This window comes from Buteo buteo, chromosome 19 (assembly GCF_964188355.1).
Source record: "Buteo buteo chromosome 19, bButBut1.hap1.1, whole genome shotgun sequence".
NCBI classification, from domain to species: Eukaryota; Metazoa; Chordata; class Aves; order Accipitriformes; family Accipitridae; genus Buteo; species Buteo buteo.
Window position 1 is genome coordinate 20216047 of NC_134189.1, and position 12254 is coordinate 20228300.

Consider the following 12254-nt stretch of genomic DNA (forward strand, 5'->3'; position numbering starts at 1 on the left):
AAGCATCATGGGAATCAAGCCTTCTAGCCGAGTTACATCTATGAAACGGATATCGATTCCTAGAAGAGCAATGGTCTCTGGAATCACATTAATGCACAGGTCTCATGATGAGGGAAAGAATAAGGAGGAAAGAGAAATGGTCCATGTCAAAGAATTAAACTCTCAGACTGACCTCCCCTTTGGTCTGACAATATTCTGCACTGAACAGCAGTTGCTTCACTATAGACATCTGTGACTAACACAGCTAACTCTCCTAAGGGTTAAATCTTTTTTCTCTTGTAACCCTTTTTGTTTTTTTTTAAACTGCTGGCATAAATTATTGCTCCAGTCTGCCAGGCAGCCACTGCCTCATTAGCTCTGCTAATCAAAGTATGCCTCAAGAAGATATTTCAAATTGTTAACTAGACAAAAAAGCAGCTAACAGACAGGATGCAAGGCTGAGAAACAATATAGTTGTTTCTAATAGTTCTGGATGAAATCTGGTCCTTCTTGGTCACGGAGGACCCGTGGGCACAACAGAAATGGCAGGTCCAACCTTGTTCTCAACCCTGTTCTAGTAGTGGTCTCACTGGTGCTTCTAAGCAGTATGCATCTCTACTTGCAGCCAAGAGGGCTGGAAAAAAAACCCCAAAAACTATCTTCTTGCTCAGTTGAAGCTGAGTGACTAACAGACTACCAGGATGCACCAAAGGGACAGAAGACTGGACAAGAGTCCCCTGACACACTGATATACAAGCACTCCTTTGCAGAGAGATGGTAGCTCACCAGTGCTGAAGTCTCCAGGAGAGTGAGGGCTTCCCCATTCTGACTCCTGCCAGGGTTGAATCCTTTGGGATCATCACAACAAAGCAGCAAAGCTTGCAGCGTGACGCAGGGGTCAGACTTTTCATGATACATTTCAAAGAAATGTTCCACAATCTCAGGATGCCTATGGGCAGATCTTTAGTCCCTTCAGTCTACAGGAGGGATATGCTACCAAGCTAAAGACCTAGACACAACGTGAAGGAGCTGGCATATTTGCCTACTAGTTTGAATAGGTAAAGGGAGGCATCTGTTGAGCCAGTCATGAGCAACACATTTCATGTGAGAATCACAGAGGCAGGAGCAATTGGAGCTTATTATAGAGAGTTTTTAAAGCCTGTTTTTCAAAAAAACTGAACATGGCCTTCCTTTCTGGAAGTGAAAGGAACTGAAAGACTCTAACTGATGTCAGTGGACACTGGCCCAGGAAAATTGTAGCCATTTATGTAGAGCTCCTGAGGGAAAGACATACTTTGCAGATAACCCGGATTTGTACCACCAAGGGCTTTTTCGAATTGATGCCTAACACTGTGAATCGCATCCCAAGACATATGCAGCTTAAATTCAAGGATGTATTTCCTTGCATGTCATTATTCTCATTCCCAAACAACGTTAACTAAATAGCACTGAGCTGCATGGCAAACGTGTAGCTTGCCTGCTAATACTACCATGTCATTTCATCTTTCAGACCTGACATATGCTGTAGCTGTATGGTTTGACTAAAATCAGCTATTTGAAAGATCAAATCGCACCTAGAGAAAGATGTGCATTTTAATTCACAGAGAATAAATAACCAGTATTGGACAAGGCAGATTGGCTCCTGACTCTGGAATGATACAGCAGGGTGCACTTATTAGGAAAGCAATGACTTTACCTTTTAATTAAAACTGCAAGAGATTATAATGTTCTTGAAAGGTGCCAGAATGACAGCACTACTAAATGAAGTCCTCACTTTATCCTTAAGAAAAAAATGCTTCTTTAGGATACAAGTAGTATATTTTGCAAACCCTGTATTTTTTAGAATCTAAAGGGGGAAAAAAGAAACAGAAAAAAGCTTCAAATAACCTCAAAAAATTATTCAAAGTTAAGACACTCTGACTGAAAAAAAAAAAAAAGCCGGCTGCAACATTTTCAAGTTAATTCATTTTTAGGATGCAATCTAGGTAAGAAGCATTTCCAAAAATATACATCTTTTCTTTTTCCAGGATCCTATCTCACAAATGTTACTAGCTAACTTTCTCCAATGTGTCTTCGTCAAACAAGGTCACACCTGAAAACTACATGCACACTAATTTAATTCTGGTTAAAGTAACTGACAGTGGCATTAAAACCAAGCTTTTTAAAGGAAGTAAGGCATAACATTTACAATAACTTAAGGATTTTCTCAGAATCTTTGCAGAACCAAGATAGAGAAACTCACACACAATGTCAAGGACTACCTCAGCCATCAAGGTGACTCAAAATTTAAGAAAAGGATGGAAGAAGACATCTTGAGGTAAAAGGTTAATTAAGTCTTCATGCAACTTCCACTAAGCCTAAAAATACATCCCATTTTGCAGATTTCCTTCAACAGTTCAACACTTGTCATATGTACTTCCTTACTTAGCAAGTTGTTCTACTGAAATAAGTGGGTCTTTTTAAAAAATAAATATTAAACAGGGAAGAAGACTCCAGATTTCTGGTTGTAAATTTGGTTGTTTCAATTTTGAGGTGCACAACTCCAGGCAGGTTTCCCATAGCCAAGACCCACCTCATTCTTCCACCCATCATTAATATATTTCTACCCATTCCCAAAATCCTGACTACAGTTTTCATGATGTGGAACAGTGGCCAAACCAGTAAAGAGCCAAGCTCACCAGTTCCCTAAAACTTCACATTACAGGAATCAGATGCTGGAAGCTTTTATTGCTACTGACCTGGAACAAATCAATGTCAATAATGGAAAGGCAGTACACCCTATCTGTCCCCAAATTTATTCAGCACTGAGTTTCCCATAGGAATCAATACTTTTTAACAAAACTAAAATGCAAGACCTATCATGTTAAATAAACAGATCCTATCCAAAATTCTTAACTTCTGTAGAGTTGCCACCTTGGATCTACTACAGCTGCAGAATAGGAATTACATGACTTTTCCATTTGGTCAAACCTCTTCTCGAGTCACTTGTCCTAGAACCTGAAAATCAGCTGCATTTCTGAATAGGCATAATTACTGACAAAATACTGCTGCTAAATATCCATTTAATATTAATCTATGTAAATTTACAATAAGATAGCAATGAAAATTAAAATATACAGAGCTCAAGCAGGTATTCAGTAGCACTTTCCTACCTTACAGTTACAGGATCAGGCCCCTAGTGCCTGACAAAATTTATACACATTTGTTTATGCCATTAAACCATCAATCCCAGGCATCATGGCTGGATTTCAGTGTTTGTCAAAACTGGGCTTTAGAGCTACACTTCAAAGCTCTAAGCTCAAAGTACGAAATACATGTTCTTACTGAATTAAAGCTAATGCCTAGACATTTGTGATCACTGACTGGATGGATTAAAAAAAAAAAAAAAAAAAAAGACAAGACCCACAACTTTCATAATCTCCAAAACTAATAAATTACTTCCACACATTCACAGTACATACACAAAATCGCAACAGACACAATCTTACCTTTTGTTGTTGTTTTTTTTAAAGAACATCAATGGAATCAGTTTTGCAACTCAGGGAAGCTAACTTTCCTTAAGAAAGAAGCTGTGTAAACCTGCACATCCCTGGAGCGATAATGTGTTGGAGAGATACCTATGCTGCATTCAAAGGTACAATATGAATGTTTTAAGTACTGGACCTGCCAAAGAGGATGCTGTGTAGCAAGACCCTTGCCGCAGTCTGGAGATCTGGGAAAGCAGAATCTGACCTCCTCTAACGGCAGGAAGAAGTCACCCTCACCCCTAAGTGACTGGAGGGAGGGCTTCCACCATCCTGAACAAGGGCAGGCAACAATCCGTCTGTCTGTATCTTATGGAAGTTATGAATAAGTAAACACTTCCTGAAAAAATCAACAGACCATCCTGATTTTAGAAAATGCCAACACATTTTCAAAAACTACAAAAAAACAGGCTGAGTTACTTTCTATTGTAATCCTTTTTACTTAATAGCCTAAGAGTCCAGTATTGTAAGTTAAAAGTTACAATAAAAAGCCAAGACAGGTAACTGATAAAACAACTAATATGTTCTCAACAACTCAGTTTTATAACAGAGAGAGAGGATATCTGTGTAAAAGGGGAAGGGGAACCTTTGATGTACAATCTTATAAGTACTCTAAAATCAAAAAACAGTGTATACCTATAGCTTTGCCTGGTGAACAATCCTTACTGTCAAGAGTGAGGGGGGATCTACATTAAATTCCTGAGATCGATTTCTCTGTTGGCCTGTTCATTCCTCAGGATCCCTAGTGGATCCTGGATAAGGTGGATCCAGATTCCACAGGACCTAGGTAACATCAGGACTTCTGGGGTCAAACTTGTTTGGGTAGGAGTGACTGCACAAGATTCTAAGCACTGTAGAATCACACCCCTGGTCTTTCCCATTCTCCCAGAAGATAAAAAAGTACAAGAACATCATTAAGACATATGATAATCTCATAGACAGGCCTGTTCCAGCAACCCTGATACAGGAAGGTCTCCCTGTCAAACACAGACTCCAGACCAGTCTCCAGTCAGGACTCACTTATCCTTAGCATCATCTACACTCCAACACATGCAGAGGCACAGAAGTTCCAGCCCACCACCACCACTCAGACAGAAAACATAAGCACTTTTTGTAACTTTCTGTGGGCTCAAGCACAAGTTCACGAATCTGAAAAGACTGGACACAGAAGCAGCCAACTACACTACAAGCCAGCAAATCCCCTGAGCTCCGCTCCTTCTAGCTCTGTGTAGACACATCGCAGCTCAGCTACAGCCAAGTGATACCGAGCAAGGCAGAGAGCACACAAGCAGATCAAGGGCTCTGTGTGTTTAGGGCCTTGTTCACACCTTCTCGTTACCTTGCAGCAAAGATGCAATCAGGATGTGGGTGCAAGACAACCACAGGGCTGGTTTTAAAGAACTGCTACCTGAAAAAAGTTTTTTTAAAAAAAAAACAAAACAGGAGGGAAAGGAAAAAGAGTGGAGCCAAATACTCAGTTCGCACAAACTCTCACAGCCCCAGGAGCTAGAGCAACTTACGCCAGCCAAACTCCTGTCCCTATGGTCTAATTCATTCCTCACCAGCAGGCTTCCACATGAAACAAAGATAGGCAGAAGTTACAGTCAAAATTTCAGCCACAGCATTTGTCTCCAGAATGTCAGCAACTACAGTACCTGCTGCTTTCTCCTTGAGCACCCTCTCTAATCTTAATCTGCAACTAAAGTTAATGCTGATTGGGTTTTGCGTGGGTTTTCTTAATGAAAAATACTCCCCCATTCTGAATGAGTAATAAGTTTTTCAGACATGAAGTATGTTCTTTGGGCATGAAGTTCTATGAGCTGGGGGGTCAAAAATAGTGAATAGGAGTTATGAAACTGCTTAAACTGCTTCTAAATTATGCATCCTTGCAATATATACATCTTCATAGCCTAATGCCCCCATGGGTAGGTAAGTATGCACCTCCAGAGAAAGAAGGAGGAATGGTAAGATGCTTGGGCATAGCAGTTAAACGTTCAGGATCATTCTGTCTCAACTGCAAAGTGAATGCAGAGTTTATGTGTTTTATGACCTGTCAATCTGAAAAGAGGGAGGCTGAAGACAAGATATGACCATCCAAAGATAGGCATCCTTTTCATTTGTCAAAGACTGTAGAAGGCCTCTCCAGCAAGTCTTACAGCTATTTCAACATAAAAACACCTGTGTCTCCACAGCAAAATTTCACTGCCTATTTTTAAGCCTAGACAGCACAGCCAGTATCTCTCTCTCTGCTCCCCCTTAAGATGGCAGACACAACTGTCAACAGTCTGAGATAGCAAAACCCCCTCTCTATAGCAATGGGCTTTCTAGCCATATAGTTAGCAGGAAAAGGGGGAAAAAAAACCCAAAAACCCAAAACAAACAAAAAAGCCAACAAACCAATCCACAGATCATTTCCAAAAGAACGTCATTGGATTGTCACATCCTGACCTGAACTGGTCCAGTGTTTAAAAGATAAACATCCATGGAGACAACTACAGCAAAGAAAGAAGTTTAAGGAATCTGTGCAAAGGCCAAAGCTAATCAAAGACACATAAGAAATCCCATCTTTGTTCCATGCCTTTTTTGCTGAAAAAAACATGAGACAAAAACAGATGTGTGACAAAAGTTTCCAACAAGGCTCCAGTCAACAGTTGAGTGTTACTAACAAGGCTACTGAGCTTCCATTTGCACAGTGGTGACATTTTCTGCATTCCTTCACACTCATTTATTTCAGTCATTCAGAGTCATTATTCATTGATTTGCATGGAATTGCTCTGGAAATCAGTATAACTGAAAGCAGGTCTGTTTGCACTAAATGGGTGTTTCTTTCCTCTCCTATACAGCCTGAAAGGAAACGCTTCAAGAGAAATAAAAGGGAATTAAGGATGAAACACAATTTTATGAGTAATGAAGGTGAGTAAAAACACTGAATAAGATGTATAATTAGGATTAAAGATGTGAGCAGAGAGAGAGAACTAAATGGAAGAACCACATCTGCATGTTCCATCTTGCCAATATGCCAAGATTGTATCTGGAGTCCAACTGTGCCCAGAGCCATTTAAGAAGAGAGTCTGCAATGCAGTATTTCAGGGACAAAAAAGGAAAACATAATTCCAAGTGTCTGAACATACACAGTCTTTCTCTGGTTCTGTAGAGGGACTGCAGCCAGCTATAGCATGCCTTAGTGTGCACAGCACTGCAGGAAAGACTTTCGGGGCTTTCAGTAAAGTGTACTGGCAGTGATGGAGGAAAGATCAAGAGAACCAAGTATAAGACTTCTTGGCTCAGAGATGACAATGATAGTCTACATTTCTCCAGAGTGTGTGAACCTCAAAGAAGAAAAAAGTTTTGAAGGATGGCACACTTATGCTGGGTATCTGTAGGATTAACTGAGCAAAATGATGATTAGGAAAACTCAAGCCTGGGTAAAGGCCTCCCAGAGAAAATACAAAATAATTGTTGTTTCAAATAAGACAGCTCATACTTTTTGGTGCTGTGGGCCAGCTGGTAATGCAATGACACTTACACCAGCCACATATTAAAACAGAATTTATCATCAGTCTCCTGGGCCCACATGACTGTCACACCTCCCTTACAAACACACAAGAAAACTAAACTGCTAAGTTTCAGCACCTTCCTGGCATGCTCGTTCTTCAACCCAATTTTAAGCCATGGTAGAAAGGGCAGTGGGACATGCAGTATTGTCCTGAGGTTGCCAGACATACATTCTGGTCTGGGTTAAAAAAAGAATATTCTAAACTGACAAACACATGCAGAGGATAGCCTCATCTAGACTTCCATCTGGTGTTTCTGCAGCTGTGGGACCAGTAACATCTTATTCTCCTTTTAAGTGAAGTGCTAAGACGACTAATAAACACTTGTGCCTCATTTGAGCCATCATAATCGCTGTGCCCAGGCAAACGCTATCTGCACTTGCTTGAGATGTTCAGCACAAGGAACACTGAGGCTTAGATCCAGATTTGAAAGTTCAGTTCCAAACAAGCAAAGGAGCAGCAGAACCAAGACAGTAACCACAAGTCATAAAGGCTGCAGCTCTGTTAAAAAAGGTTCCCTTTTAGCTGACCATCTTAATGTACCCTGCATAACGTTCCTGTAGGTGGGTTTCTGTGTGAATAAAAAACCTTGAAAGATCAATGAGACATTCCATAAATTATTTCCAACCTAAATAACGAATTAAACACCAGAATAACAGTCTTTGCTGCTTTTCTCACCTCCATCCTGAAACTTGCTCAACCTTTCAAAGTATGATGATATAGGAACTTGAACAATATCTAGAATTGCCAGCAGCGTCCGGGTCAGTCTGAGAAGCTCACTAAAACTATAAAAGCCAAAGTATATGAGGTTTCGAGCCAGATGTACCACCTAAGAGAAAAAGACATAAAAAACGAAGGAAGTATCAGCACCCTTTGTGGTATTCAGCTATGCAATATAGTTGCATTTCACACAGTAGCTTTCACAGAGATTCAGATCTAGAGTGCATTCAAATTAGCACAAGTCTTTCCACTGATTTAAACAGGCCTTGGACTAAGGCCAGTGACATTAAATTTTTTTCAGAGTTAGACAAAACAATCAGTCAGTCAAATTACAACAGAGAGCAAAACCAACAGGAGATTTAGGAAGGCCTGAAAGGATACAATTGCATCTGGGAAAATATTTAAGATTGAGAAGAAAGACTCCAGGAAATTGTTTAAAGAGGCAGCAGCTGTGGGGAAGATGGAAGTCAGAAGAAGAGTAAGATGATTGTGGTAAGTTTGAACGGAGGTGACTTCAGATGACCAGAGGCAGGAGTGACAAAGCTTCGGAGGTAGGTTGGAGGAAGAACTATAAAAGCTGTAAGCATTTCGCCTTTATTCAATGTTATTTGAATCTAGAAGATTCAGGCCTATCTAAAGTTTCTGTCAGGAATTTCAAACAATATTTAAAACACAGGATTAGGTCATTCAGAGTACTTCCTTCAGTGTCATATCTTACACAGAGAATAGTACTTATATTGAAGAATCCCTTCATGCCAATTCACTAATGTGGAGAGAAAGGGCATATGGCCATTCACCCACACACACATCCCTCCTCCTGCCATGCAACCATCTCAGGAAAAAAAAGGAAAAATACAGCTGTTTGACAGCAGACAGTAATATTATTTTCTGCAGTAACAGTCATCACTGAGAACACTGGAATTAGGAACTGGTGCTTCTTTAGGACATTTTACACCAACATTTATTCTACAACTACCTTTATTTTGAAAGAACCAATGTCAACTTATCTGAAATTAGGAGGAATACTGTAAGTAGGATGCAGATAGCTGAGAAGTACCTCAAATGTAAGTTTATTTTTCTCTTTGTCTCCAAAAGGAAAGGGCTGATTTACAACCTCTTTCAAGTACTCTTCTACAAATTCCATAGTTAGTGCAAACTTCCTTTTCATTTCATTCCTCGAAGAGTCTGTGAAAGAATCATACCTACAACACAGAGAACAGAAGGAAGGAAAATTAAACACCTCTAATATCAGGATCAGTTGTCACTAAAGAAAAAACAAACCAGTCATGATGCTATGACATTACTGTCAGTTCTCTCTAAGGGGAAGGGCTAGAGGTCAAGGTCAGCTGATTCTTTGTAGATATGCAATGAGGATGCACAAACCTTCCCTTCAACAGTACCAGGAAGGGTTGCAGTGAACAGGAATAACAGAGACAGGAAAATCCTACGGTTCTGGCAGATAGCACTCTTAAATCTTGCTATGGCAATTCAGTAAGTAAGTGACTAAGTCTCAGCTGTCTTCTCTCCCCATCAGCCAGAGTTTACTATTTCCACAAGGAAAACAGTAGATCAGGAAAGCAGCTCGTGATAGTCAGCTTCCTCCTTTGCACCACCAATTAGGACTGATTTTTCATATATGTCAAAACAGTCCCTCATCTCACTAACAGAAGCAATACTGTCTGCTGCACTGCGATACTTCTTCCTCTTTGTCTCTTCAGCCAGATACTCCCTGCCTGGGTCTAGCCCAGTGGCGCTGCTCCGTCAAATCAATTAAGCCAGAGAGGGTTTCCACTGAAGTCAATGGGCCCTTCTCCCATACTTAAATCTAACACATGCTTAAGAACCTTGCTGGATAGAGGCCAAAGCCTCTGCGAACTGTTTCTGGGGCAATACCTGTACCTAACTGTAAATTCTGGCTTTCCAACTGTGGCTTTCAGTTGAGCTTGAAGTATAAAACTGAGTTCCAGCCTCGCAAACCTGTAACGTTAGACACAATTGGATTACTTCAAGTTCAGTTGGTCTGAGGAAAGGCCATTCCATTTTTCCCCAGCTTGTTCCCTATAAGAACACAGTGAAAAACAAAACTGAAGTATTTCCATGTAAAGCTACCCAAAGCTACTCTTGGAAGTTTCCAAGAGTAACAATAATTAATAGCTCTGAGCTCTGCAACAAAATACCTTTCCACGTGCATGTTGTGTTGACATTAGATATCTACAACCATTTTGTTCTGAGACTAACCCCTACAAAATACTTTTGTACTTTAGTTTGAAACACTTTCAACTCACTCATGAATTGTGATCTTAGTCGGAATTTCAGTCCACAATCTGGCATATCTGACAGGTACCACAGATTCCTGAGGATCTCTGTCCACGTGCATGTGTAGCATCAGCCGACAAAAAGAAGCCCGGAGATCATAAGGGAGGCTTTCATCAGACATACATCGCAAGATCAAGTCTACTGACAGCTGTGCAGAAATCTGGTTGATGGCAAGATATTGGCGGTCCAGGCACATTCTTGCAAAGAGGTTCAGTTGGTACCTTAAAAAAAGATAACAACATATAGTATTCAAAGAAATCAGTTGGAAATGAAACCACATACCTCAGAACCTCACTTTACAAGCCTGATGTCAGCCTTTCTGATACAAATCCTAAAAAACAGCAAGAGTGACTTTGCTAAGCAAGGGACCAACTTGCCATTAAAAATGCTAAGATCAGGCTCCAGCCCCCATGAAGGCTGGGCTCTCTTTGAAACTCAAAGGAAGCATCATTCAATGTAAGGTTGAAGCATTTGAACTATTTGTTTTCAATCAGTGTAAGACACTGTTCCATGATCCCATTTCCCCTCTAATCCTCAGGACACTTGGGACACTCCTTCCTTAAAGCATGCCTTGCTTCCAGGGCAGCACAACCTAAAAATAAAGCCCAATAAATAAAAAGTAAGAGGCACAATTATAAAGAGACACAAAGAGCTGTCATGAGCAAAGGAAACTCAAGATTTTTCTGGAATAGACAGCAAAGATTGTGATGCTTCCTACAGAAAAAACTTGAAACAAACTTTTAATCCCAATTTCTGGCATGACCTGGTTTCCTTTTTTGATATTGGCAAATGAACTGGATAAGAACAGCACCAGGGTCTTCAGAGAGTTTACATTTTCTTCCATTTGAATAAGCAGTTTTACCTGTAGTAGGTAAGAACTTCTAAATCAGCTTTTGTGCCCTCCTTTGCCTCCTGAGCCAGATGCCTGATGGCTTTGCCATGAGGCTCCTTGTTACTGTCAATCCAGTAAAGCCACACTTCCTCTTCATCAATGTCATCTGAGATGACTGGGCATTCCAAGGGATTGTCCATTTGTGTAGAAACCAGCCTGCAAACACAAACCATTCACAATGGAGCCACTAGCAAACTGCTACGAATATAACAACAGAGCAGATAACGAAAAGGTATGTTCCGATTATGGATGCTCACTTGGTCTGAATGAGAATGTCAGCATTCCCTGGGCTCAGCATAAACTTGCAGATGAGTTCCTGAGTTACTGGTATTGCTGTGGTGTTAGATACACACAGGTCTGATAGATAGTCCAAGAATCTGCAGTCAAAAAAACACAGATGCAACAGAACATGAGACTTAAAATACTACACAGAAACACTGCAGCAGAAATCTCTAGCATCCACCACTAATATGCTCAAGGGAGCACATATCACAAGATTTATCAACATACGGTCTTTGCCGATTCATACGATTGCAACTCACAACAGAAAAAGGTAAGTAATAGCTTTGAGAGCCACCCTGAATGGGGCTGAACAATCAGTCAGGGAGAGAAAACAAAAATATCCCAAGTGTGACACTTCTCAGCACATCAAAGGCCAAAGAGTTGTACCAGAACTTAAGAGCAGCCTGAGGCCTTCTTCAGTTTGGCTGGCAGGGGAGCTCCACTGAAGGCCCTTGTCCTTGTCAGAAACCAAAAGCAAGAGTACACATTCTCACTTATCTTCCCCATCAGGTAACACGCGTCTCCAAGTAGCAAGGAGATGCTACCTGTGCTGGAGATGTGCCCTCTGAGGGACTCCATTGCACTGGAGGAGTCCACACCTCCACCTTTTAAAATCTCAATGACAGGGCCAACAATTAGTGAAGAGTGAAGATCTGGCAGGACGTGAAGACAGGACCTCTGTATTCAAAGAGGTCATTCTGCGTAAAGCAGAAATAACACAGCTTTGCATGGAAATCAGTTTCCTATGAATTTGTCTCTCAAATTTAGGCCTTCTGATGTTTAACAAGGTTCAAGCTGAGGCTTTCCTCCCAGTTGGGACATTCATTAGGATTCTGCTTCTTGTCTCTCTTTCATGGATTCCTCTGTGTGTATTAACAGTAGTCCATGTTGCAGCCTTTGCCTCACTAGAATATAAAAAGACTCTCTTCCCTTTATGTAGCTGCTTCTTTTCATGACATTTGCAGGAACTGAGTATCTCTGAGCCCT

The 12254-nt window shown here is 40.7% G+C and overlaps 1 protein-coding gene across 3 annotated transcripts in view; it reads right to left on the reverse strand.

Annotated features, from left to right (window-relative positions):
* The window catches only part of ITPR2 (inositol 1,4,5-trisphosphate receptor type 2), a 268975-nt gene that overhangs the window by 172959 nt on the left and 83762 nt on the right, over positions 1 to 12254 (reverse strand). For all 3 annotated transcript variants that reach the window (XM_075051507.1, XM_075051506.1, XM_075051508.1), the window contains 5 exons: positions 11243 to 11362; positions 10956 to 11141; positions 10063 to 10314; positions 8835 to 8979; positions 7736 to 7886 (listed from right to left, as the gene is read on the reverse strand). In XM_075051507.1, the coding sequence (XP_074907608.1) occupies positions 7736 to 7886; positions 8835 to 8979; positions 10063 to 10314; positions 10956 to 11141; positions 11243 to 11362 (854 nt within the window). The remainder of the gene's footprint in view (positions 1 to 7735; positions 7887 to 8834; positions 8980 to 10062; positions 10315 to 10955; positions 11142 to 11242; positions 11363 to 12254) is intronic.